Genomic DNA, 25,401 nt, shown 5'->3' with positions numbered 1-25,401 from the left:
TATGCCTGCATATTCTTGACGACAGCCTACGATTTCATCTTACGCTGGTCTAATCCCTCGATACACTTGTCTCGGCAGTAACCTTCTCATTTTGAAACACAGCAATCTCCTTCTCCCTCTCCACGCTGCTCCTGGCCTTACCCTCGTCATCATGCCTCGCGGCCCCCACACATTTGTAACTACTAAACTTCCTCGCCGGCAACTTGGCCTCAAACATCTCGTCGATCTCTTCCAACGTCCTATTCTTGACTTCAGGAAGGAAGAAAAAGACCCATGTAGCAGCAATTGCACAAGATGGCGCCCAAATAAAACCATATCTCGGCCCCCAATTCATAGACTGCGGATTGATAAAGTATGGCGCGGTAAAGGTGGTTAGCCATGCGCCCACGAAGCCGGCACTAGCAGCTAAGCCAAACGTATGGGAGCGCAGGCGCTGAGTAGGAAGTTCGCCGCCGGAGAGCCAGGCATAAGTTGATATCATGCCGTTGTAACTGAACATGTAGATGGCGGTTAGGCCGACTGTGACTTTTCCGGTTGACTTGGCGTTGGGCGCTTGGTGATATACGACAGCGATGATGAGCTGGAGGATGCCGCAGACGAGAAGACCGGTCATGAGGAGCACGCGCCTGTTTCCGTAGCGTACGACAATGAAGGAGTTTGCGATGAAGGCTACTATGCTGATGGCGGACAGGACGTTGGACATGGCGAAGGGGTCGGAGACCTTTGCCATTTGGAGAAAATATGCTTTGTATGCGATGATGAACATGGAGCCCGATGCTGCTTGAAGTAAAACGGCGAAGACGGCGAGGAAAGTACGGCGGCGATCGACGGGGTTGCTGAACATGTCGAGCCATCCTATGCCGGAGCTTGTCTCTTTTTCCTTCTCAATAGCTGCCAAGATGGCGGAAGCCTCTGCTCGAGAATCGTGGCGCGCAGGACGAAGCCATTCAAGGGCTTTGACACCTTCTTCGAAACGGCCTTGAAGAATCAGCCAGCGCGGGCTCTCCGGGATGAACCATATTGAGCAGATGATGATCAAGGGAAACACGTAGATGAGACCTAGCGGGATGAGGTAAGCGGACTTGTCTGGTCGTTTCGCGGTAGCCCAGTCAATGATGGTGCCAACGAGGGTTCCAAAAGAGACGAAAAAGTTGAAGCCTGTCAGGAACACGCCACGAAGTTCCGCCGTACTGCTCTCTTGCAGGTATAGCTGTGAGAAGGTCATGAAGTAGCCGTTCGCGAGACCAATGATAAGACGACCAGCATAGAGGGCTCCGATGTCTTCCGTAGCCATCATCATGATGTTGGCAACGAAGCAAGTAACACATGCCGCGACCAGACACATGCGTCGTCCAAATCGAGTGGATGGTACACCAGCAGTGGCGGAGCTGATGAAAGCTCCCAGTGTCATGAGCGAAGAGATAAGCTGCTGTCTTTCTGTGTCGATATTCCATCCTGTAGGTGTTTTGTCGGTACGATATCCGAAGATCTGATATATCAACAGTCAGCCATTAGTCTCGAGGAAAGGAGTCGTTCAATTGTGTCGTACCTCGAGAAACCCGACCATGGCCTGCAAGCCTCCAATCATACCAAAATCGAAACCATATTGAAATGGGCTGAGGATCACAACACCACAGGCAAGGAATAACCGCGAGTGGTCGCGCCACGTATAACCATTGTTATCAGACATGGTCAACAAGTTGGTGTACAAACAAGAAGGGGTCAGGCAGGTGTAATGCTAGATTTTCCTACAGTGTGCGCGTGGTCGAGGCCACGCCATCCGTTTTACCTTATACCACGAAGATCATTTGCCCAGTGTGGGTTAAATGCAAGCAGCGACTTTACCCATCTGCCGAAACAAGTTATTGCCAAGTCCTCTGTGCAGACAGGCCTGAGTTGTGTGACCCCACAAGTCAGATGGCTCTCCGCTCGTTTGGAGCCAATGGCGGAGGGTACTTTGCGACTTGTGCGTCTGTAGATGTGGGGAAGAGCTGTGTGGGCAGAGGGATGGGTGGCAGGTGTGTTTGTGCCCGAGTCTGCTCATGTCCTTGTGTGCTTTGCAGTAGATTGCAGACTATATGGAGCCAGGTTGACCGGTACAATCAGAGGGATCGAAGAGTCAGTCGTAGTTTGCGGATTGTTCAGCGTGAAGCACTGGACAACAAACAGTCTTGACCCAAGAGGTCTGGAAATACTCATCCGTGTGTGGCTGAGCCAAGGAAATGCAGCTGTTCATGATGGAAGTCGGTGTCACAGTACCGTTGAGCGGGTGGATACAGCTGGGTTAGTGAGAGGGCGCTATGAACAGCAATTGGATAAATGCGAGGTGGGCAAGTATAAGGTGTATGGGTGCGGGTACAGTGGTTGGAGAGTGTGGGTCAGAACGGCTGCTGCGCGGGGAAATTAAAGCTTAGCTACACGGCGTGTTGAATGGCAGCCCTGGAGTGCAGACGAACTGAGGAGGGCAACGCTAGTGTGTGGCCGCAACTTGACCCCACCATGTCCACCTCACCATGCCACGCATACCGACATGGCTCATTCGCAAGGCGCGCGCCATAGACGCCTTGCTTCCTGCTCTTCTTGCACCCTGTCGCGAACTGCAGGCCGCCCAGAACGAGCTGCGATGGCTCCGCGAACACGTCGAGACTGTCGCGAAAGCGCGTCGCGCCAAAGGGACCACGATATCTAAGCATTCGCTGCTACGGCAATTAGTCAGAGACAGAGCCGCTGGAAAACCGCTGCAGTACCTGTTGGGCACCGAGTACTTTGGCCATCTGGAGATATGCTGTAGGCCTGGTGTCTTGATCCCGAGGTATAGCATAGATACTACACCTTCAAAGGGATCCATGGCTGACCATGCGAACAGAGCAGATACAGCCGCGTCAGTCGCCCATCTCGCCAGTCTTCTACGGAACGCGCAAAGTCTCCCTCTCCAAGTACGCGTACTCGACCTCTGCACCGGCACCGGCTGCATACCTCTCCTCTTCCATCACGAGATAGCCTTGGCGTCCAACGATACAGACTTGCGCATTCTTGGTGTCGACATCTCGGACAAGGCCCTGCGTCTTGCGAGATACAATCTCCAAAGACTACGCAAGATGCGGCAACTTCAAAACGATGCGCCGGTGGATTTCCTACAAGCAGACATTATGACCGACCCCTTCTCCGATCAAACTGAAGGCGTCTTGTCGCTACCAGCTGCTCTCAACTTCGAGGCACTACCGTCTTTCTGGGACATTCTCATTTCTAACCCGCCTTACATCTCCCCATCTGCCTTCTGGAAAACAACCACGCGTTCGGTCCGTGGTTTCGAACCAAAGCTCGCGTTGGTACCTCCCCGCCGAGCCAAGCAGACAGACACAGAGCAAGGCGATGCCTTCTACCCGCGCCTGCTTGAGATTGCCAGAGACGTCGAAGCCAAGGTCGTCCTGCTTGAAGTTGCTGATCTGGAGCAAGCGCTTCGTGTCGCACAGCATGCACGCAGCCTAGACATTTTCGACGGTGTGGAAATCTGGCGGGAACAACCCGATGCTAGCGGAGACGCTGCGACTGACCAAGGCTTTGCAGTCGTTGGCCAAGGCAATGCCCGGTCCGTCCTCTGCTGGCGTGGTCGTGGCACAAACTGGCTTGGCAAGAGTGCACCCTTGGCTTCACCAGGCTAAGACGCGCATCGCCTCTTTCCAACCTCATCGGTCAATATCCAAGAGCCCGAATAAAATACTAAACAGGTCATCGACCAGAACCAATTGGAACCGCGCTTCGATATGGAAACCGTCTCCGGGGATGAACACACTGGTCTCCCTTTTCGTCGAAGGCTGAATCTGGGAACGTTGAATTACTCAAAGATCGGATGAGCAAAGCGCACGTCGAGCGCTCCTTCCTCCTCCACATACGTGGACCCAAATGCAATCTTCTCTGGGTTACGTGCATCTCAGTCTGCCCATCTATATGCCTAGTGGTAAGGAATCCAATCGGTAAGTGAGAGCCGTAGTGGTAACCAGCTACGGCTGTGGCACTCGACAGGACGTGGGGTTCATCGAATGCCACTGTGGGTGTGACTAGCATCAAGAAGAAGACCGCGAACGACAAAATGTTGGATAACCAGCATGTATCTTTTGCAGATGCGAAGTGGAATAGTCTGACTTGTCGATAATGTGTCGTAGCCTGGATGAATTCATGGTCCGGGAGACGTGCGGAGAGTTTGCTCTGCACATGGTCAACGTTCAGAGGGAAACTATTGTGTTTCACAACCGTGAGGCACGGGTTTTGATTACAGATTAAGCCAAAGTGGCAACATTGAAGAGCTTACTAGAATCATAACAGTGTGTTCCTTTTGACTCGATCTTCGAGTTGCATTTGTTCTTAACAACAAATTCAATGTAACCAGACCCGCGACGAAAAGCAGATACATGACTCGCCAAGTGAGAACGCCTGCTCCAACACATGTACGATGACTGTCCAGTATTCACAAGATACTTCCATAACTCCACGCTATATGTTCGAAAATCACAAATCCTCCTTGGTTGTTTTCTAGGCGTTCCCTGGGCGCTCATGCAGCGAAGTGACCACCTGCAGAATCCTGGCCAGGGTTCGCCTGCTCGTAATTGAAGTACTTGACAAAGCGGTAGTACGCCGAGGCAAGGAGCGCACCAAGTATAGGGCCAATCCAGTATATCCAATGGTAGCTGACAAACGATCGTGAAGCAACCGCAGGACCGAAACTGCGTGCAGGATTGAGTGATCCGCCCGTAAAGTACACGCCTATATAGTGTCAGCTCATTGAACCCGAAACTTTGCTCTCCTTGAGCAGGAGGGATGACATACCACCCATCATGGCTACAAAAAGCGCCAGGCCAATTCCGATGGGAGCGATAAAGGTAGACTTGCTCTTCTCAGCGGCAAGCATTAGAACGACGAATACGAGTTCGGCGGTCATGAACATTTCGATAAAGACACCTTGGGCGATTGTGGTACCGCCAGATAGTGAAGTGTTGACGACACCAATGTCTCCTGGAAACATGCATTCGACGAGTCCGCCAGCGCACATGCATGCGAGTAGCTGAGCGGGAAAAAGAAATAGTGACCGTATAAAGGGAAGTTGACCAGCAACCACCATACCAATCGTCACCTGAGACATGTCAGTATCATCTACCTTCCTCTAGTATGTACAAGGGAAATAAAACGTACCGCAGGGTTGAACAATCCCCCACTGATCCGAAAGAAAGCCCAAACATTAACCAGCAAACTGAAGCCATACACCAAGGCTGTGAAGATGTTCTGCTGGCTGCTCGTCCCGCCGTTCAGAATCGATCGATCACTCGCTTGATTGGTGATCATGAGTTGACCAGAAAAAGCAAAGAAGAGAAACATGAAGGTGCCGACAAACTCTCCGCTGGCTGCTACCATGTGGCCCTCAAGACTGCTGACATGCCTCTTGGGTTCAGGAGCAGGTACGTCGTAATCCGATTCATTGCGTGTGAGCGGACTACTGTTACCGTTTCGGCTCCGGGAGCGCCGGCGTGGTGGAGGCTTTGGGTCGCGGTAAGTGGACATGCGCGGCATTGTTGGTCAAAGATGGTCGAAGAGAGGATGAAGGAGGAAAGATGTTTATTCTGACAAAGAAGCTGTGTAAGAAAGATGATGGAATATATCGACGAAAAAAATGTCGATACTAAATCGGACAGATACACTGTGGCTGGGGAACCCGTCTGAAGGACAGTCTAAAAGCAACTAATGGCCGCCGTTGAACCGTAGCGGTCAATCAATCAGGTTGACGAGGTCTTAGTCTCAGCCAACGGCACGGAGAGGGAGACATGACGACTGTGACGGAAGATGCGCGTCAGGGGTCCACATATAGTCTGAACCACTAAGCGGCGGGATCGTCGTCCATGAATGGTGAACTCCCAACGAAGGCTGATCGGTATGTGTCTTTGTGAAGAAAGCACCTGTTGTGATAGGTTTTCGCTATACCTTGGAGCAAGAACATGCCGTTGCACACGGCTGAAGCAACCGTCTGCCTGACGTTGGTGGCTGACTCCAAACGCCATGACACGATGATCGGTGATTGATACTAGGGGCATGCTTGTCTGGCGGCCGAGTTCTCAACAGTCGGGACTGGAATCGCAAAAAAAAAACGCTACTGGGTCATCGACGGCCCGCGGGAGCTAAGTAAGTCAAGAGGCTTAAGCATGGTCTACGTCCCGATCTGATTCCGGGGGTGCCGCACGACTATTTGAGTATTGACAGATTCGCAGGCGTATGACAACGCAGTGCCATAGAAATACATACAGAGGGTTCAGAGCTTACCTGCTTTTCTTACCCTGAACCTGGAAGGTCTGTCGTTTCCTTCGATCTTCCCAACGTGCCCAGCCAGAATCAACCAGGTCTTCTTGTATCACAAGATCTCTTACACGCAGCATTCTCAAGACCCAGGTCTCGAGAGCCCACTCTATCCAGCCAGCTCTCCGCAGATATGTTGTGAAGCCGAACCAAGCCAGGGCGAAGAGAGCCCCGGCAGCACATCCGACAACGACTTGTTTTGGTGTATGGTAGCTCAGATAGATCCTGCTTACAGCTACCGCTCCGGCACAAACTAATGCTAGGAGCGAAAGTAGGAAACGGCCGGCCAGTGAGAAGGGGGTATGGGTGTCCGTCGGGTGGGGAACGTGTCGGAAGAGGAGAAACAGGCCCAAGGTAACGGAGAAGAAGGATACGAACTGGGCGTGTGAGGAGGGCATTCCGTAGCCCTTTCCATGCATTTCTATCTAGAATTAGCACTACGCTTGAGTAGTGTGCTTTGTCAACTTACCCCGCGGCCGCTCTTCCTTGATGTATCTCTTCAGCACCCAGTTGAGCGCTTCGCACGCCATCTGGCCGGCGAACATGAGGAAGATTTCAATCTCGCGGTTTGACCATATCAGCGTCGCATAGACGACGCATAGGCCTTGGGGCACGAGGGCGAGCCATGCGCAAAGGTAGGAGATGCGGTCTGCGGGATTCTGCGACGGTTAGCTGAGCTCTTGCTGTCGGGAGAATCAACGCACATAATGGACATGCGTCAGCGACAGTGACGCAAGCGGCGGAGCCTCCATGGTGACTTCACGTGGGAGGTGAAGCTTCCAAAGCTGTCAAAAGTGAAGGATGCACATGCAGTAGCCATGACGGCGCATTCCCGGCGATACCCTGTCGGCCTTGGCGTGGCGCATGCGAGATGCCTCGGTGGTCAATTTGCTTCATTCCAGTCCCCAGTACCTGCTGCAACGGTCTGGTCCTTGACGGCCTCTATGGACTCGTAGTGATAGCAATTCCGCGTCTGCTTCACAATGGGCCTCTTTGAGGGGTCCCTTATGCCTTTGTGCGCTATCGATAGAAGACAGTCGCCACGCCCTTTCACACTTACTTGCGACCGCATTCGACTTATCTCCGCCCTCTCTCCGCCGTCGCCACATCCATATCTCACCCGTCTGACGTTCGATACACAACACTCTTGAGCAAATCACTGCCACGACTGACTTCGCCATGGAAGACGAGCGCGCCGAAGAGCTCAGCACGCTGCAGTCCATCTACCCGGAGTTGGTTATCAGCGATAGCGACCCGTACTCTGCCACTCTTGAACTGCTCGTCGCGCCAACCAAGCCTCTGCCTATTACCTTTGAGCCACAGCAAGATGTCGAACGACTTCCATATCTACCCCCACTGCGTCTCGAGATTGTCCTACCCGCCGAGTATCCCGAGCAAGCGCCGCCTATAGTGGGGTTGTCTACATCGCCGTCGTGGCTAGGCGAGGGCCTCCAGGCTACACTCACAGCAGAAGCAAAGATGCTATGGGATGAATATGGCGGAGCTAGCATTCTCTTCGCTTATGTCAGCTCTTTACAAGAAAAGGCTGAGAATGCCTTTGGTCTGGACGGGCTTACGCTACCCTCTTCTATGCGGAACGAGCTCGTCAACTTCAGTCGCCAGATGAAGAAGGAGCTTTTCGACAAGGACACATTCGATTGCGAGGTCTGTCTCGAGCCAAAGAAGGGATCTGCTTGCTACCGCATGGCCCGCTGTAGCCACGTCTTTTGCATCAATTGCCTCCAGGACTACTACAACAACTGCATAAAGGAAGGGGACGTCAACAACGTCAAGTGCATGTCCACCGAATGTGGTAGTAGTGGAAAGAAGAAGGACCGTTTGTTGTCGCCTAAAGAGCTGCTCCAGATTCCTATAGCACGCGATCAAGTCGAGCGATACGCCAAGATCAAGCGGAAGAAGAAGATCGAATCCGACCCTAGCATTGTGTTTTGTCCGCGCACATGGTGTCAAGGCGCCATGCGGACTACCAAATACCCTAAGATCACCGACGTAACTCAGATGGACGATTCGGATTCTGAAGCAGACGATGGGAGTCCAGCTCAGCAAGAGGAAACCAACACTGAACCCGGCCCGGAGAAGCGTGCAGTTGGCGTACGAGGTATGGATCGGTTGCAGGTTTGCGAAGACTGTAACCTCGCCTTCTGCGTCGTCTGCCTAGCGTCGTGGCACGGAGATTTTATACGTTGCGAGCCGCGCGAAGTTGCACAACTCACCGAAGAGGATCAGGCGTCGCTCAATTTCATCTCCAAAAACACTACGCCATGCCCGTACTGCTCTGTACCGTGCCAGAAGAGCGTAAGTAGCCCCTCCGCTCCTTCCCTGCACGAACTACATGTAAGACATATACTGACTTTGTACTGAAGATGGGGTGCAACCATATCACATGCACACAGTGTAAATCGCACTACTGCTATCTTTGTTCGGCGTGGCTTAATCCGGATCACCCATACGCGCACTTCAACGACCCGAAAAACAAGAGCTGCTTCATGCGTCTTATGGACGGGGCTGAAGGCGACCTAGCAAACGGTGCTGTACGATTCGGTGGTAGGAGAGGAGCTGAGCAAGTAGCGGAGTTTTGGGAGCAAGAAGCTATGCGTCTGCAAATGCTGGAGTTCGAGGACGCCATGTGATGACATGAGTGAGTGCTGAGTAATGGCAGGCTGTAACGTTAGGTTAACGAACAATGTAGAGATTCAACCTATATCCTTCCTGAGCCATTGAGGATTGCACGTCCTTACGGGTACCAGATAACCCACCCTTGACTACGATGGGCCGTACAATCCTAGGGGTGTCAGACTCCTACCATGGAGCTTTTACAGATCGCTCAGCATCTCAGAAACCCACGAGGCCATTCAGGTTAGACTTTGCGCGTATCGCTTTCGCAGTTCCCTCCTCCAGGACCTGTTATATTATCATTACAGCTTCGTGCACCGGAACCTATGTACTGTAGATCGACCAACGTCCAACACCGGCATCCGCCCATCACTCCTCAAGCCAAAGGCTTTGCGCCTGCCAGCTGCCCCGATCCAGCGATTACGACATCGCTCAACGGCTTGTCACCCTGTCCAGTCCTTGTCGCCTCAATCTTCCTTACTACATCCATGCCATCTAGGACTTCACCAAAGACGACGTGCTTGCGATCGAGATGCGGTGTGGAAGCGGTCAGGATGAAGAATTGCGAACCGTTGGTGTTTGGGCTGCGGGATGGTTAGCGATGTCTTGTTTGTTGGCCGGACATGCAGCTCACCCTGAGTTTGCCATGCTCAAAAGACCGGGATGCGTATGCTTGAGCTCGAAGTTCTCGTCGTCGAACGAATCGCCTCCGAAGATGCACGCACTGCCAGTACCATCTCCGTTCATAAAGTCACCGCCCTGGATCATGAAGTTTGGGATCACCCTGTGGAAAGTGCTGCCCTTGTAACCGCCAAGGTTGCATTCGCCAGTGCAGAACTGCCTGAAGTTCTCTGAAGTGGCTGGCACAACATCAAGGAACAACTCCATTTGGATGCGCCCAACCGGTTGGCCTCCAATCGCAATGTCGAAGTACACAATCGGGTTATCGGGTGACCTGCGTGCCTTCACTGTGGCACCTTCTCCGGCCACTGGGATGTTTTGTTGTGTCGGTGCATTCGAGGCTGCGGGCTGTGACGGCCGCGCCATCTCGGTCGATTGGCCGTCATTCTTCTCTTTGCTGCCACATATACCCATTGTGAAGGATTCGGTTGTAAAGGCTCCGTGTAGTGTTGTCACTGTTGTGTGCGCAACAAGAATGATGTGCACAGGGAAGTTTGAAGATCAGAGATCCGAAAGTTGGGATGACGATGATCGCATCAGGCCACTACGGGAGAGCTAGCGGCAACTAGACTATTATCCAAGCATGCAAGGGAAACAAGGTTGAGGCGATGACTTCATCGGCAACATATTTGCTTTTCAATATGCGGGAAGATTTGTGCAGGTGCAAGCGGATGGATCAGGCACGTGTGGTAATTGGTACGCACACGACTCTTACAAAGAAGCGCGTGCGTGGCACCCACGGACGCGTACTACACCGTCATGCCCAGCCGGCTACGTGTCTCCCCTTATACTACTGTTGATACAGTGTAGAACACAATGGCATCCTGAACAACCTTGTGGATATTCGCAGCGGCTCCAACACCCTCAGCCAACTTGGCCTTGTCGGTAGCGAGATTAAAGTTTCTCGCGGCTGCCGCACTGAAAGTATCGTGGTCGAACTCCAGCAACGCCAAACTGGCAACGACAACAGCCGAGAAGCCGTTTGCCTTGAACACGGGCTCTTTCTCGCGAAGATGCTTGGTAGCATCCGGGATGCTGACATTTACTATGCACAAAGTTAGGACTCTGCGCCGTGCTCGAAGGACCGTGACAACCCACCAGTCGCGACCACGGTATCAATGAGTTTGACGGTGTCCTCCACGCTAAATGGTGGCAGAGCAAGAGTCGCACGTCGGAAACCCTCCCGGTTCACAGTATGGATCTTTGCTACGCCAGCAAGCACCTCTTTGCCTTCAACGATGGCTGTCTCGAAAGAGCCGCCCTGGAAGGCTTGCACTTTGGCATCGAGCTCGAGGACAGCTTCATGGATGTTGATCACCGACTGAGTCACATCTTGTGCTGTGGGCAGGACTTGTGGAATTGGCGAACAAGACGCAATAGCTGAAAGGAACAAGACGAAGAGTGAGAAGTGCATGGTGTCGTTGAGTATCTTGTGGTGATGGCGACCTGGCACGATACTGGAGTCAAAGAGCAATACACGAGTCGAAATGATGCAGGGCCCAAAAAGCAATCAGCCCGTCTTGGAGCTTCTTATTATAGAAGTTCTTCGTGATATTCATTTGGAGCCGAGGCACATCACAACATGTCGATCTGGCGTCGAATCGAGCTACTAGTCACTTGGCTACGGAAACTTAGTTGAACGGGTGTGCAGATCATCAGGTATAATGCCGCAAACTGGAGTAACATTTTGAATTAGATCCTCGAGTCTTTCTTCCTCGACGAATTCATTTATTGACTGAAGGGTAAGAACAAGTATATTACATTCTAATGACGCAGTAAATCGTTTACGACACTAACATCCTACAGCTCCCCGAACTGTGGGCCCACATTCAGTGCTCTAAAATCTCCTTGGCAACTCTTTCTCCGCTACGAATAGCGCCGTCCATATACCCAGTCCAGTACGTACTCGTCTCAGTACCAGCAAAATGCAATCCACCGACCTTCTTCCTCAATGCGCTTCCGTACTGTGTGAGCACCTTGGGCGGAGCAACCGCTACTGGACCTCCTCTGGACCACTCCTCCAAGTCCCAGCGCTGTAGCACAAACTCAGTCACGTTTGTCGCGCGGTCCCCAAAGTACCTTTTGTAGTCAGCCAGAAGCCTCTCCTCGCATTGCGCCGGCGTCAGCTTGTCCAGAGCACGCATTTCGTCGCCAAGGATGAACCCTAGAATCGCGCCAAACGATGTGTCCTCGGGAGTGCTGTCGAATGTTACTCTGGTGGAGCCACTGTCAGAGAAGACCTGTGCGCTTAGATTGTCATGGCGCCAGAAGGGGGTAGCGTAGATTGGAATACCCTTCCCGATTGAGGGCATCTTCATCTCTTTGTTGAGTTGTTGGCGGCTGGTAGGAAGTGATGGCGAGAAGGTGATTTGACGCAACAGTGGAGGTGCCATGGCCAGTACGACCTCCTTTGCGTGTACAGTTCCCGCTCGAGAAACGACTCTGTAACCATGGGGTGTCTTGATGATGGCTGATACAGCGGCATTAAGGACGATATGCTCACTGCCGACTCTCTTCGCCAGAGTTTCCGGAATAAGACCGGTTCCGCCGACTACCCGTTTCTCTTGAGCACCGTCTTGGATGGCGATCAATCTGTCCAAGGTTCCGACGTTTGTCTCGTTTCCGGCGGCTGCGATATATGCGACGACATACAACAAGGAAAGTTCGCGTGGTTCTGCGGCAAATATGGCTTTGCATGCTGTGGTCAACACGAGAGAGCTGTCCGAGGTGGTTGTTTGTTGATCGATGAATTGCTGGAAAGTCATGCTGTCCAGTTCTTTAGCCTTCGGGTGCGTCCACGGGGCACTCGTGTTGAGCTCCGCCGCCCATGCGTTCAATTGCCCCTGTGCACCACCGACTTCAAGGAGAGATGCCTGTTCAAGTGGCGGTGCACCACCGAGTGCTGGATCCGGTGCATAGACAAGGCGTGTGTTGTTGCGCCACAAGATGCTTTGTCCTTCAGCGTATGTATCGAAAGTCTCCAGTCCTAGGTCAGAGATCATTTGTAGAACTTTATCCTGTGTCGGTCCAACGAATTCGGCGCCCACTTCGGTGACACCGCCATTTTTCAAAGGACGGTTATACACTTTGCCGCCGACACGGTCTCTGGCTTCGAGCACGATGACAGATTTGCCGCCGTGAAGGAGCTCTCGCGCTGTTGTGAGGCCAGAGAGACCAGCGCCGATAATGGCAACGTCCACTGATTCGGGTACAGCTGATGCGAAAGCGTAACTGGAGAAGTAGGTGGAAAGAAAGAGGAGCATGGTTTTCCTCCCGATTCGGGGGGAAATGAAACGGTTGCTCATATTGGCGATGATTGAACCGGATAGATGAGATGTGAGCTGAGTTGTTTGTTGATAGAATCTTATCACCAAAAAGCAGCTTGCTCATATATAGTGACTACTGCGGGTAGACAACTACGCGACAAGTTCTGCCCCTGATCGTGGAAGGGAGGAAGCGTCCGAAGCCGACCAAACGGGCCGTTATCGTATGGTAGGTAATATATGAAAATCTGTGTGTAGCTTGTCAGCAGCTGGGATATTACCCAGCCTACAAAAGCATATGCACAGTGGGCTGTTCGTAAAGTTAGCTCAAAGTAGCAAGCGGTCAGCATGACTGATCCAATCTAGTGTCGCAACATTTGACCTAAAATCAATTCGATGCATGAAGAAACGTAAGCCTCCACAATGGTGGCCTACAGAGTATCGGCTTCGGATTGGTGGTGGCTCCCGAAGCCAAGAATGCAGGTGCCCGGGTGTGCATCTGCACGGTACCTAGACGAGCTCCAGCGAAACAAAACCAAAGCCTCAACAATCCAACCGTTTCCCAAAGCACAGCCCAATGACCGTTGCCATAAGAATCAGGCCTCCTCGAATCTTAATGCAACTCTAGGTACACACGCGTGGAATGTACATCTGCGACGGGCTATTATTATCTAGACTCTTCAGCTGTGACAGACGTTTGTGGAACACTATCATACCCGCGAACGCCTCTGATATCATCGCTGACCAAACCCCCATAGGAGAGAAGCCAAGGCTGTGCGATCGTGGCAGTGCATGATACAGTAGGCTAGAAGGTCTTACTATGCAGATGCCTAAGTAGTCCAGCCAGCTAATAGTGCTATGCTCGCGCACACTGTATTCTTCCACCATACATCTGCATGGTATCTAGGCGCATCTCTGCTCTGGTATGCTTGGGATTAATCTGATATGAATACACCATTCCAAGGTTCTAAATGGTCTTGCTTGACGAGTCTCCAAGGCTGGCCCGACTCTAGAATGACTGGGGGCGAACTGTGAAACAACCATGGAGGTATATCACTTCCCGTCGAAAGACTGGACCAGGTCATGTCTGTGTGTTGATTGTTTCTCTGCCTTGCCGTCAAACTTCTCTCATGCATTTCCTTGTTGATACTAGTGGGTCGGCCTTACTGCGGCCCAAGACTTCCGAGCCCCTTGAAGTATTCATTCATCGTGAAGTATAGACTTCGGACCGGCTAATTTACTCATGTCCGAGAGCCGAGTACGCTAATCGGAGTAACGGATACTGGCTTTCAGAGATATACCACTTGTTCTCGATTGTAAAATTGTTCAGGATATTTTGGTTACATCTTTATGAATGTAGGACTCCTTCCTCCTAGACAATGCTCAGCGCCGACCTGCCACCATCTTTGATCTCCACCTCAAATTCCTGCTTCCACCCCCAGAAAATTCTGCCATCGAGATCTTTAATGCACGATTTGGAAGCCAACACTGTGCAACAATAACCAGACGTTCGTAGACGTATAATTATCGGACGTATGAGATTCAGGAATCTCACAAACTCTACGACCGCATCGCTACGGAAAACTTGGAAGAGCACTTGCAACTGTGTCACTTTCCTGAACAAAAATCGGCCGTCGAGACATTGCAGGATTTTTGCGTCAGGTGCTGGAAATCTATTACTGAGCAACACCTGGCGATGAAACTTTGTGATGAGCTCGCAGGGTTTCAAACCAGTGCGAAAACGATCTTCGTTGAGCCACTTCTTAAAACACGCATCGGACCCTGTTTGATCCAATATTGTGTGCTTCATGTAGGATGTACTGTTCCGGTACCAGTATTCGATGAGCTCGGAAGCCACCTTGGGGCCGACGAGGTGCACTGCCGGAGTCAGCGGTGAGGTAAAGGAGTTCTTCGAAGCCTTTCCTTTGCACGTTAGACTGCTGGGGGGGTGTCGAACATGTTTCTCGCCTGATCGTGCTGCAACAGCCTGTGTTGGGTTAGTATCGCTGTCCAGCCACACCCTACACATGATGACCTACTTGCATAGCTGCTCCCAGCAAGTCGCTACTTCAGCTGACCCAACTATGAACAGTGGGTGAGCCATGGCGGTGTCGCGAACTCCAGATCGATGAGAGCGGAGGGAGAGAGTTATTAACAAGATGAACGTGCTGGTAACAAGACGCAAGCACAACTCTGTTGGATGACACAGTATCGAATGGCGGTAAAGCTATTCTCCCAAACACCTTGAGGGAGAGATTTGTGTTCCAGTTCATAGACTGAGAGAGAGGGAGAATTTAAAAAGGTTGCAGTTGCAGGTGCAAGACAGTCGTTAGCCATTATCGCGCACGGACCGCACTGGCGCGTGTTCACGTGAATGCTCCTTAGGCATTTGGTCACCTAAGCAAGAGCAGAAGAAGATCAGGGATAGTCCTGGAGGTCTCAAACGTGGAATACACTTCCCTCTTTGCGCTTACGAACGTGCGAGCTTTCCCAGTGCATCCCCCTCCACTCTTAGACCCACCCATGCATCTTTCCTTTGCGCACCTATAGCCTCGCTCTGATAGAATTGAAGGCTAGGCTCGTTCCAATCCAAGCAACTCCATTCGAGCCTCTTGCCACCGACCTTCAGGACTTCCCCAGCAAGCTCCTTCAAGAGTCTCTTTCCATAGCCCTTCTTCCTGTAGCTCTCCTTGACAAAAAGGTCTTCCAGGTAGATGCCTGGCACGCCGGTCCATGTGCTGTAGTTGTAGAAGTATAGAGCCATGCCAGCTACCGTGCCGTCAGGGTCAGTAAGGAGGAGTGTTCGGGCGAAACCTTCAGAAAAGGTCGAGGTGGAAGGATCGTAGTGTGCAAGAGTGCGTGTGAGGATTTCTTCAGAGGAGTCGACCTTGTCACTGGCGTTCTCGTAGAGAGCAAGCTCCCGGATAAGGGCAAAAATTGTAGGCACATCTGCGCAAGTTGTTAGTAGGCTCCCGCTATTGCGATGGAAATGCTGTACCTTTGCGTGTCGCGTGGCGAACTGTTGCGTCTGAAGATGCCATTTTGCTTGTTGCAATGCTACTCAAATAACTGCAATGGCTAGATACAGAGTAAAGAGCGCCGTTGATATATGTTGCTGTAAGGTGCGCCCTGTGCTAGTCGCGATGTGGGGTAAAACTAGTCCGAGATGTAATGGGCGTTCAGTCGTCGGCATTGGACCTACCCCGCCTAGGAAGGAGCTTGATTTTCCCAGTTGCACCGTAAGTGTCGAGACGTACCATAAAGACATACACTGTCGCTTGCTTGATAGCTTTTCAACCCAGATTAGCACGCATGCCTTTAGGGTAGATTCTAGTATGTATAGTATGACTTGATAAGCCGAGCTTCTTCTTATGGCGCCTTCTGTTTCTCTGCTCGCGCAGCAGCAACAGCACGCTTCCTCTTCCACTCGTCGAGTTCTTTGCGTATTGGGTTATTTTTAGGGAGGTATTCGGTGAAGAAGGGAAATCGCATGTATTCACCCTCTGAGTTTCGCGGCTGGACATGTAGCGATTTGTCCAGCGCATGCTTCTTGGGCCTGCTCGGGATCTTGCCGCTCGCGTCGACACCCGCAAAGAGCATTTCATCCGTAGGAGCGTTGTAGAGGCTGGGTTTGATGGTCTTCATAGGTTCTCCCCAGATAGCCTTCCATCGCTTCTGCTCGCCGTCCCACTCGAGCTTGCAGCAGAGTATGAGAAGCTTGGTATACATGCGCTGCATAAATCTAGTTGTAATGGCATGGGGTCGTTGCATGCCTGCCGGCCTGTCCGCCCTACTAGGCTTGTCCAATGCAATGCCCTTTTCTACCGTGCTAGCGAAAAGTTGGTCTTCTGTAAGAGGATCAGCATTCAGCGCCGCACCACGTCCTCTGCGTCTGGTCAAGCCAATCTTTCGGTCGCCCACCATCATGGCACGTATGTTGTCCCACTCTTCAGTGGGTAGCGGAGGGAGTATCCTCGTCATGGTCTCGGCATACCAGCGTCGGACGTTGTTGCGCGCGCGCTTGATAGGCATAGGGCGCTCCCACGCATTGTTGATGGGCGTCTTGATGGCTGCACTCTTGAGCTCTCGGTGAATGGAGATGGCCTTCTGGTGCTGCGTTCTGAGGACGGCGCGCAAGCGGGAGTAGCGGTTGGAGATGCTGATGGTGTAGTGCGTCGTGGTAGCGACTTTGGGCGCATCGAAGTAGTGCAGGAAGCGCTTGTTGCTGTAGTAGAGCTTCTGCAGCGGGGCGGGACCTGCTTCGTCTACCGCTGCGATTGCACCGCCGTCCATGATGGGGTCAGGCTTCAGTATCTTGTCCAGCAGGGCATACTTGCGCCGTCCCATGCGGCCATAGGCGAAGAACAGGACCTTCTGCAGACATGGCACCTCGCCCTGATTGGCCCGGCGCAGGAAGTTCAGGCCCTTGAGCCCTTTCCTCAGCAGTGGTCGCGTGCGCTCATTGATGATGGCTATCTGGCGCCTCTTGAAGCTCCTGTGCCTGTACTTGTCCAGTGCATGGACGCTGAAGGAAGCCGTGGCATTCTGCTTGGGCTGGTAGGCTTTATATCGGTGGACAATGTACCGGCGGAAGTAGTCACGGGCAGTCGCATCGGGCAGATACGAGGCTTCGCGGAGAAGGGCGCGCAGCAGGGGAACTGGCTGGAGACGGGATGCGCTCTGCTGGAATGATGCAGGCATGCGGGAGACGAGCGAGACGAGACGGAAGGGCAGCAAAAGGCTGTGGTGGCTGCGGGCTGGGCAATCCAATAGGCAAGACGTGTGATTGGCCGACTGCGCACAACCGACGACGCGTTGGACGCGAATCTCCACTCTCTCCACGACGACGGCCAATTCACTCCCCGCCCACCCGCATATCGACATCGAGTCCTGATACGGCGCATATCGCACATCGCAGCCCTTTCACCGCGCATACCGCTTTGAGCCCACACCCGTTGCGCACCCCGACTGCACCTGCCCACGCTGGCCGCCCAGCCTCGCTCCGCGACTGCCCCCATGACCGTCGTTTGACCCGTACAGTCAGTCACCAACAACACCCGCCAGCGACTGCGCTGACATAATGCAAGTCGCGCGCTCGTCGCTATCCTTCCCCGCAGCTTCGCCGCCCCAATCCGCCATGTACGCCCAGTCTCCCCATGGTCAAGGACTCATGGCTGCGCCCGCTGGCTTCAGCCGGTCCTTTTCCGACATGAACGGCTTCCAGCAGCACGCCATGGAGAAGCCGCAGATATACACCGTACGCACCACCACCACTACCAACCCAACACCAACAGTGACAATGACAATATTGCCGTCGCATTGGCATGCTGACAAACCTAGGCTGTTTACTCGGGCGTCTCCGTCTACGAAATGGAAGTGAATCGGGTCGCTGTCATGCGCCGACGCTCAGATGGCTGGCTGAACGCTACCCAGATCCTCAAGGTTGCTGGTGTCGACAAGGGGAAGCGCACCAAGGTCTTGGAGAAGGAGATACTGAATGGCGAACACGAAAAGGTCCAGGGTGGCTACGGCAAGTACCAGGGCACCTGGATCAACTACCGCCGCGGACGAGAGTTCTGTCGCCAGTACGGCGTCGAGGATGTCTTGCGACCACTGCTGGACTACGACATCAGCGTTGACGGCAACCAAGGCCAGGGCCAGGGCATCGAGACGCCCACCAAAGAGCAGGCCATGGCAGCCAACAGGAAGCGCTTCTACACCCAAAGCATGGACGGCCGCACCACCAGCCAGAGCGTCGGCGGTACCTTCTTCAGCAACATCTCCTCCACAGCCACCAGCGCCCTTGCAGCCATGAACAAGGTCGCACGCCTCAACTCACCTGCCCCACGACCCGCCTCATCGTCCCAAGGCCGAAGAAGCATGGCACGACCATCACAAGGACCACTCGCCAGCCAAGAATCTTTCCGCACCAGCAGCCAGCAGAGTGTAGCATCGGAGCGCAGTTTTAGCGGGCAAGCACACAACGACTCGGCCTACGGCACCGGCATTGAAGACCCACAAGAGCCACCACGAAAGCGCATACGCACATCGCAAGAGGAATCATACTCGCAGCCCAACGGAGCAGACATGTCAATGCGCGACCTTGGTTCGCCGACAGAACCAAGTGAGAGCTTCTACCAACCACATCACACTGGACAACGCATCCAGCTTCCCGACGGCGAGGTTCCTTCGGCCCTACCACCTTTACCACACCCCGACACCAAGCACAACGAAGAGAAGCAGGCCATGTTGACAGACCTATTCGCGGATCAGACTAGGACAGACTTCACCAATCACCCCGCCATACTCCATCTCTCTGGTGCCGATCTAGACATGCCAATTGACAACACCTCGAATGCAGCGCTACATTGGGCTGCGACTCTGGCCCGAGTGTCGCTGATGAGGCTATTAGTTTCGAAAGGAGCAAACATGTTTAGGGGAAACGCTTCGGGCCAAACACCGTTGATGAGTGCAGTTTCCGTCAACAACAGCTTGGACCACAGCTGCTTCCCAGAGACGCTCGAGATCTTGGCGCCGCTTATCGAGCTGCGCGACTCCCAAGGACGGACTATATTACACCACATTGCGGTAACGTGTGCTATAAAAGGGCGCGCGGCCTCCAGCAAGTACTACCTCGAAGCACTTCTCGAGTATCTCGTACGAAGTAATATTGGCGCCAGCCAGATGCCATCTTTCCAGGACACGAGCAGCTACCCAAAACCAATAGGGTTGATGAGGTTCATGCAAGAAATGGTCAACGCGCGGGACAAAGCTGGCAATACAGCACTCAATCTAGCAGCAAGGATAGGCAATCGCAACATCATCTCACAACTCATGGAAGTACAAGCGGACCCGACGATACCCAATCACAAGGGAACGAGACCGATCGACTTTGGCGTTGGCAGTGATCTTGGCGATGGCGAAGTCATAATGGCCGCAAACAGCCCCAGCAAGGGCAAGGCGCCCCTGAGCAAAGTTGAGGAGACTAGCCGAGAGATACAACCCTGTAAGTCAAGATTCACTTCCGATTCAGAGGTCCATTCATTAACAGGATTACAGTGATGAATGGCATTCTTCAGTCGGCTTCGATGCAGTTTACACAAGAAGCGCGTCTGAAACAAGACGCTATAGATCAAACGAACGAGCTCATTACTCAACTATCTTCTCAACAAAAGCAGGAGCAACAAAAACTGGAGTCGCTACGTGCTCGATTACGTCTACGACAGGATCGTGCCAAGCGAATATCGAACCTAAAGCGTTGGCTTGAGCCACAGCGGCACATGCTGTCCGTCAATGCAGGTGACATCGACTTGCATGAGAAGAAGAGAATAGGATACGCCGACCTGGAAGGTGCAGGTATACTCATCAAGGAAGACGACCTGCCCTATGAGTTGCGGCAAGCGGGCGATCATCTAGATTGTCGGGCCTCAGATGGAGCCTCTTATCTGTCGACAGTTATCCCGCTGGATCCGGCAACGCTCAAGCAGGTGTCGCATCAACCGCAATATCAGACCTATGCTGTTCAGCAACTACCCGCCGCCTCGGTCCTCCAACAACGACTTCATACCTACACGAACGCGAACGGCGCATTGCTCAAACGTAGCAAGATGCTGAAAGAGAAAGATGGGCAACTGGAGATGATGTACCGCAAGGTCGTTAGTTTGTGCACAAAGGTAGAGGAGAACAGGATTGAAGAGTGTCTTGAAGGTTTAGTGGCGGCCTTGGACAGCGAAGAAGGAGAAGGTGTCGAAGTAGGTCGGGTCAGGGAATTTTTGAGGAAGGTCGAGGGCGTAGAGTAAGAGCTGTCTGCTGCTAGTTTGGGCGTTGGCACGGTCAACGACCAACGTGGACCTTTGCATTGCAATACAATGGGTACGCCGGCGAGCGGTTTGTTTAGGAGTTGAGGACTATGGAGACGGCTGTAAACTGGTTGTCTAGGCTTGTATTTTAAGCGCTTCAGTGCGGGTTTCGGCCGGCGTATCACCTGGGCTTCGGACTGGAAGGCTACCCAATGAGTTCTCATACCACGCCGTCAATACCATAATACTTTACGACTTTCGCACCTCTCCATTTTTACGAATAGAAGCTCAGGCAGGCGTCTAAGCTAAGGTCATGACTCTTCATCGTCCAGTCGGGAACGTCTTACCTCAATGGCACGAGGCATGTTTCTTGCTTGCTTCTTTCTTTGTTTTGAATACCGCTTGGACCTTTGCCTCGCAACTTCCATTTTATCAGCCTATTGTTTCATCAATACACATGCTCTATAATGCTCATTTCTGATTCTGAGGTTTTACTGAAGAATGCAATTGCTTTAGTTTTTATATAATACAAATTCAACAGAAACGAACGAGTTTCGATTCGTATACACCTCGTGTTATTCGCTTCTTACACCATAGTCAGAAGGCCAGCTTCATTCAGCATCAGGCCACAGCCTCTTTCTCTTCTCTCCCACATCCAACTTGAACCTTGTCTTTGCATCATTCCTTTTGTCCGCCTTCTTCTCCTTCTCCGTCAGCTTACCTTCTTTCTTCCTTTGTTTATATGTGTTCTTTAAAACACATGCCTCGCAATCCCCTTGTTGCCCCTTGGTATCACCTTTAGTAATCGGTTTACATGACTGGCCGTTTCTTTTCTTTTCACATGAAATCTTTTGCGCGCCTTTCTGTATGTATGGACTGTGACCTTTACCCCCTCTTCTACATGTAGGACAGGTCTCTCTAGGAACACTGATGCACATATCCTATGGTGTTGGATTTCGGTAGATGGGATTGTGGTCTGCGATTCTGATGAGATTGATTTTGTTGTAGAGACAGGCGTCGATGTTATTGGAGCTAAGTTGGTCGATTCCTTGTTCGCTGAACCGTATTCTATCGCTCAGTATAGTGATTAATCAAGTGGCAGCTGTATAAGTAAATCAGGGAAGATTCACATCGGGTTGGCAGCGTTATAGGTATGTATATAGACACATGTATTTTGTGAATAGGTAGAGTTTACTTCATTTATTTCGAGCTGCTATATCAAATTTCTCATCAGTATATATAAGCCCTGGATAATCTGTGATTGTGTGAGAATATTCACCTTATCTTTGGAAACTTGATTACAAGTCACAAGCCGAAGATGTGCTGATAATGAAACCGAAGAAGCAAGGACGTCACGATAGTTATGCCTCAAGGTACCATGCGGGAGCATGAAGAACACAGACTGGAACGTGATGATGCTTTCCCTGTATGTATGCTCTGTTTACTTCACGCAGCTGGTGTCAAATTCAATAGCAAGTTATCAATTCAGTCTTCACAGCTGCACCCTAGTATCGCTACTAGAATATATAAAAAGTCTGTTACGTAGTCGCTCTACCTCTTCCTCCAAGATTGGGTATTCTATCAAACAATTGTTATTCTATCACACAACTCAGGCAGGCCTAATCATACACGCTCCCTAGGTCGAAACATAGAGCTATATGCCGGTAAAGCCGAACATCATGATGACAACACATCCAGTCATCGCAGTCCCTCAACCTTTATGCGAGGTTAAAATCTCATGTAATGGACACAGTCCAGGATTTCACGTTGTTGCCACGGATGATAAAGACGAGTCTGACTATGGCGATCTCGGCGATGAGGTCGTCGACAACGAATATGGTACCAGTGACGACAACGACGACGACGACGAAGACAGTGAAGATGACGAAGAAGAGGAGGAGAACGGAGACGACACTGAAGAAGATAGCGATATTGATGATACAGTTGATAACGAAGCTGAGGGTACGGATGACAGCGAAGATCAGCCATTGGATGATGGTGCTGTCGAAGAGAGTGATCGTAACCATGCTTTAGACGACGGGGTTTCTGAATATGACAGCCAAATCGACGAAGTAACGGGCGACAAGGGTAGCAGTGGTGTGCAACAACAAGTTCAAATACACCTTGTCAACTACACACCACACGGTCCTTCAATGATAGGCGCAGCTAAACGGCAGCTGCTGGAGGTAGACCGGAACGAGAAACGTCGTGTAGATGTGGAACGAGCCCAAGTTCATCAAAAACCTGCACAAATTCCTCAAAAGATTGTAAGGTCGAAGCAGCAAGTTAATGAACGTGAGATGCTAGCAAGGCATCAGTTCGATGAACAGCAATACATGCATTTGATGCAGCAGCATCGAGATCAGGTGAGACGTTCTCCAGATTCGAGAAAGACGCAAGCAAATGAAGAGGAAGAGGGATATCACAATAGGGAGATAGAGGAACTTGAGGAAGAAGAGAGTGCCGATGAAGATTATCCAGACTCAGAACGACCATTTCATACACGGAGAGATGAAGTAACATCTCCAATGCGTTTTCAAGCGCGAAACCAAGCATTCGGGTGGCAACGCCAGCAGCAGATGCCAGTTGTGCCAGCACAGACAGCTTTGGAAGAATCTTTAGTAGACGAAGAAGAGGATGTAGAAGACCTGGTACGAGAAGACGAGCAAGACCAGGTGCAGCAACTTCAAGTCCAAGCACAAAGACAGACAATGCCTAGAAGGCATCAGGAACATATGGAAGCTGCTATACACGAGAGGAGACTAGGACGAAAGCAGACGCAGCAGTGGGCTGGAGAGGAAGTAGTACTAGCCGCAGAGCAGGAAGCTGCGGAAACTACCGCCAATGTGAACGCACAGAGGAATGCCGAGTACAGGAACCGCCAACAAGCATTTCAAATGCAACAGAGAATGCAGAAGAAGGCCGATGACGAACTCGCTTTACAGGAACGACGGGATTTACAGAAACAACAGGAACTACAAGACGCCGCCGACAAAGCAGACCGGAAAAGGGCTGCGGACGAAGCTAGACAGCTGGCAATGCAGGAAAAGCGAGCAGAGATAGCTGAAGAGAAGGCGGCAAATGATGAAAGAAGGGCAGAAGAGAAGGCGGCAAGAGACGAGAGGAAAGCCGAAGAGAAGGCAGCAAAGGATGACAGAAGAGCTGAAGAGAAAATGCAAAGAGATGAAAGGAAAGCTGCCGACCGTGAGGAACAGTACACCCGCCGGAGAGAAGATACGGAGGCCCAAAGAGAAAGAAAAGCCCAGGAAGCGGAGCAAAGAAGAGAGGAGCGCGAGATATATAACGAAGCCAAAAAGGAGAAGAGGGCCAATGAGCTGGAAATGAAGACTACCCAGGCAGAGGAAAGGCGGGATCTTCAAGCTGAAGAAGCCGCCCAGCGGCAACAGAAACAAGAGATAGAGCGAGAAGCTCGGAAAATAGAAATGGAATTCCGTTCAGCTGACCAAATCGAACGGGCACGGGAGAAAGCGGATCGCAAAGCACTAGAGGCAACTCAGCGTCTCGAGGAGCGGACCATGACACAGGAAGCTAGAAAGGCTGAGCAGGAAACGTATATGCAGATGCGATTAACTGAGAGGCAAAACAAGATAGAATCGAAGGCCGCTGAAACCGCGCGTCGTCTGGAGGAACGTGCTATGCAACAGGAAGACAAGGTGCAGCAACGTCAGCTGGAATTAGACGCTAAGAAGGCTAGACGGGAACTTGAAGCTGAAGATAAAAAGCTTAAGAAGGAGGCCGATGAAGAGGACAGAGCACTGAAGAGAGAGACTGGCCGTGAGAAAAAGGTAGAACAAAAAGAGGACAGGCAGCGTGTAAAGGAAGAGGAAGAGGGACAAAATATGAAAGTTAGTAATACCGTGGAGAGGCCGCAAAGAGATCCCAATCCAGGATCTCATGCAGCTGACGAAGGGATCCACAATTTACCGGTACTCCAAAACCTCGACACAGCACACAGACACCAGAATCGACAAGGGTATGGTGATCAAGGCCATTTCCAAGAAGACCAGTGGGATGGGGGTCGAAGACAACATCCCGGGGGACACTTAGGTGTGCAACGCACTGGCGCTGTATTTCCTGATCATCGGGGCGAGAATAATCCAGGTCCTTGTCAGCAAGAACATTGGCACGAGCAGAATAGTATGCATGTGAACCTCAGGCCGGAGAAACATGCCAAGGTAGAGCGAGAAGCACAGGAAGCAAATCTCGTAGCAAAGAAAAAGACAATGAGGCAATTGAAAGGAGAGATGAAGAAAACCAAGACTAAGCAAACTTCCAATAGCTTCAACGTGCCAGGTAAAGGCAACAAGAACGGAGAAAGTGGGGTTCGAATCACCGCCCAACAATATTCTGGTACATTTCAAAGCTTAGTTCTGGAGAAGGGAAATAATAGGGGGGCGGCAAAGCAGACTATGAAAGCAACAAAGATAGATGTCAATATCCAGCAACAAGAGGTAGTCAAAGTAGGAAAGGATGCCGCAGATAGCAAGAAGAAAGGCGGGATGCAACAACTCACAGACACGAAGGCAGAAGTAGAGAGAAAGCGAGCTGGAAGTAAAGTAGCGAAGCAGGATAAGAAGACAGCGAGAAAGGATCCTAACGCCCAGAAACCAGCTACTGAGCCGGGTACTAAAGATGACCGCGCGATAACAAATCGGACAGACGCC

At 51.7% G+C, this 25,401-nt stretch overlaps 11 protein-coding genes across 11 annotated transcripts; 3 read left to right on the top strand and 8 right to left on the bottom strand.

Moving 5' to 3' along the window:
* Positions 1 to 49: 49 nt before the first annotated feature.
* Positions 50 to 1,690, bottom strand: ACET3X_005908 (uncharacterized protein; the record flags this gene model as incomplete). The annotated part of the gene is made up of 2 exons (XM_069452062.1): positions 50 to 1,489; positions 1,550 to 1,690. The coding sequence occupies 2 exons, from the start codon at positions 1,688 to 1,690 to the stop codon at positions 50 to 52; spliced, it is 1,581 nt and encodes a 526-aa protein (XP_069306268.1).
* An 823-nt stretch (positions 1,691 to 2,513) lies between these two features.
* On the top strand, positions 2,514 to 3,662 carry ACET3X_005907 (uncharacterized protein; the record flags this gene model as incomplete). Its single annotated transcript, XM_069452061.1, has 2 exons — positions 2,514 to 2,812; positions 2,867 to 3,662. 2 exons carry the CDS (start codon positions 2,514 to 2,516, stop codon positions 3,660 to 3,662), a joined length of 1,095 nt encoding a protein of 364 aa, XP_069306267.1.
* A 710-nt stretch (positions 3,663 to 4,372) lies between these two features.
* On the bottom strand, positions 4,373 to 5,660 carry ACET3X_005906 (uncharacterized protein). The gene is made up of 3 exons (XM_069452059.1): positions 5,188 to 5,660; positions 4,825 to 5,128; positions 4,373 to 4,761 (listed from the first exon to the last, which is right to left on the bottom strand). The coding sequence occupies exons 1-3, from the start codon at positions 5,560 to 5,562 to the stop codon at positions 4,550 to 4,552; spliced, it is 891 nt and encodes a 296-aa protein (XP_069306266.1). The 5' UTR covers positions 5,563 to 5,660; the 3' UTR covers positions 4,373 to 4,549.
* A 552-nt stretch (positions 5,661 to 6,212) lies between these two features.
* On the bottom strand, positions 6,213 to 7,123 carry ACET3X_005905 (uncharacterized protein). The gene is made up of 3 exons (XM_069452058.1): positions 7,044 to 7,123; positions 6,809 to 6,998; positions 6,213 to 6,760 (listed from the first exon to the last, which is right to left on the bottom strand). The coding sequence occupies exons 1-3, from the start codon at positions 7,089 to 7,091 to the stop codon at positions 6,303 to 6,305; spliced, it is 696 nt and encodes a 231-aa protein (XP_069306265.1). The 5' UTR covers positions 7,092 to 7,123; the 3' UTR covers positions 6,213 to 6,302.
* A 395-nt stretch (positions 7,124 to 7,518) lies between these two features.
* ACET3X_005904 (uncharacterized protein) lies at positions 7,519 to 9,081 on the top strand (the record flags this gene model as incomplete). Its single annotated transcript, XM_069452057.1, has 4 exons — positions 7,519 to 8,655; positions 8,724 to 8,891; positions 8,950 to 8,998; positions 9,050 to 9,081. The coding sequence occupies 4 exons, from the start codon at positions 7,519 to 7,521 to the stop codon at positions 9,079 to 9,081; spliced, it is 1,386 nt and encodes a 461-aa protein (XP_069306264.1).
* A 268-nt stretch (positions 9,082 to 9,349) lies between these two features.
* On the bottom strand, positions 9,350 to 10,068 carry ACET3X_005903 (uncharacterized protein; the record flags this gene model as incomplete). The annotated part of the gene is made up of 2 exons (XM_069452056.1): positions 9,350 to 9,557; positions 9,608 to 10,068. The coding sequence occupies 2 exons, from the start codon at positions 10,066 to 10,068 to the stop codon at positions 9,350 to 9,352; spliced, it is 669 nt and encodes a 222-aa protein (XP_069306263.1).
* Positions 10,069 to 10,439: 371 nt separating this feature from the next.
* Positions 10,440 to 11,068, bottom strand: ACET3X_005902 (uncharacterized protein; the record flags this gene model as incomplete). Its single annotated transcript, XM_069452055.1, has 2 exons — positions 10,440 to 10,699; positions 10,753 to 11,068. 2 exons carry the CDS (start codon positions 11,066 to 11,068, stop codon positions 10,440 to 10,442), a joined length of 576 nt encoding a protein of 191 aa, XP_069306262.1.
* Positions 11,069 to 11,483: 415 nt separating this feature from the next.
* On the bottom strand, positions 11,484 to 12,917 carry ACET3X_005901 (uncharacterized protein; the record flags this gene model as incomplete). The annotated part of the gene is made up of 1 exon (XM_069452054.1): positions 11,484 to 12,917. The coding sequence occupies one exon, from the start codon at positions 12,915 to 12,917 to the stop codon at positions 11,484 to 11,486; it is 1,434 nt and encodes a 477-aa protein (XP_069306261.1).
* A 2,470-nt stretch (positions 12,918 to 15,387) lies between these two features.
* On the bottom strand, positions 15,388 to 15,958 carry ACET3X_005900 (uncharacterized protein; the record flags this gene model as incomplete). The annotated part of the gene is made up of 2 exons (XM_069452053.1): positions 15,388 to 15,866; positions 15,916 to 15,958. The coding sequence occupies 2 exons, from the start codon at positions 15,956 to 15,958 to the stop codon at positions 15,388 to 15,390; spliced, it is 522 nt and encodes a 173-aa protein (XP_069306260.1).
* Positions 15,959 to 16,286: 328 nt separating this feature from the next.
* On the bottom strand, positions 16,287 to 17,618 carry ACET3X_005899 (uncharacterized protein; the record flags this gene model as incomplete). Its single annotated transcript, XM_069452052.1, has 1 exon — positions 16,287 to 17,618. The coding sequence occupies one exon, from the start codon at positions 17,616 to 17,618 to the stop codon at positions 16,287 to 16,289; it is 1,332 nt and encodes a 443-aa protein (XP_069306259.1).
* Positions 17,619 to 17,788: 170 nt separating this feature from the next.
* Positions 17,789 to 20,953, top strand: ACET3X_005898 (uncharacterized protein). Its single transcript, XM_069452051.1, has 4 exons — positions 17,789 to 17,956; positions 18,005 to 18,174; positions 18,258 to 19,923; positions 19,977 to 20,953. The coding sequence occupies exons 2-4, from the start codon at positions 18,055 to 18,057 to the stop codon at positions 20,714 to 20,716; spliced, it is 2,526 nt and encodes an 841-aa protein (XP_069306258.1). The 5' UTR covers positions 17,789 to 17,956; positions 18,005 to 18,054; the 3' UTR covers positions 20,717 to 20,953.
* Positions 20,954 to 25,401: the final 4,448 nt, after the last annotated feature.

This window comes from Alternaria dauci, chromosome 5, assembly GCF_042100115.1.
Source record: "Alternaria dauci strain A2016 chromosome 5, whole genome shotgun sequence".
In the NCBI taxonomy this organism is placed as follows: Eukaryota; Fungi; Ascomycota; class Dothideomycetes; order Pleosporales; family Pleosporaceae; genus Alternaria; species Alternaria dauci.
The sequence above is the reverse complement of the archived record's forward strand: the minus strand, read 5'-3'. Positions and strand labels throughout refer to the sequence as shown.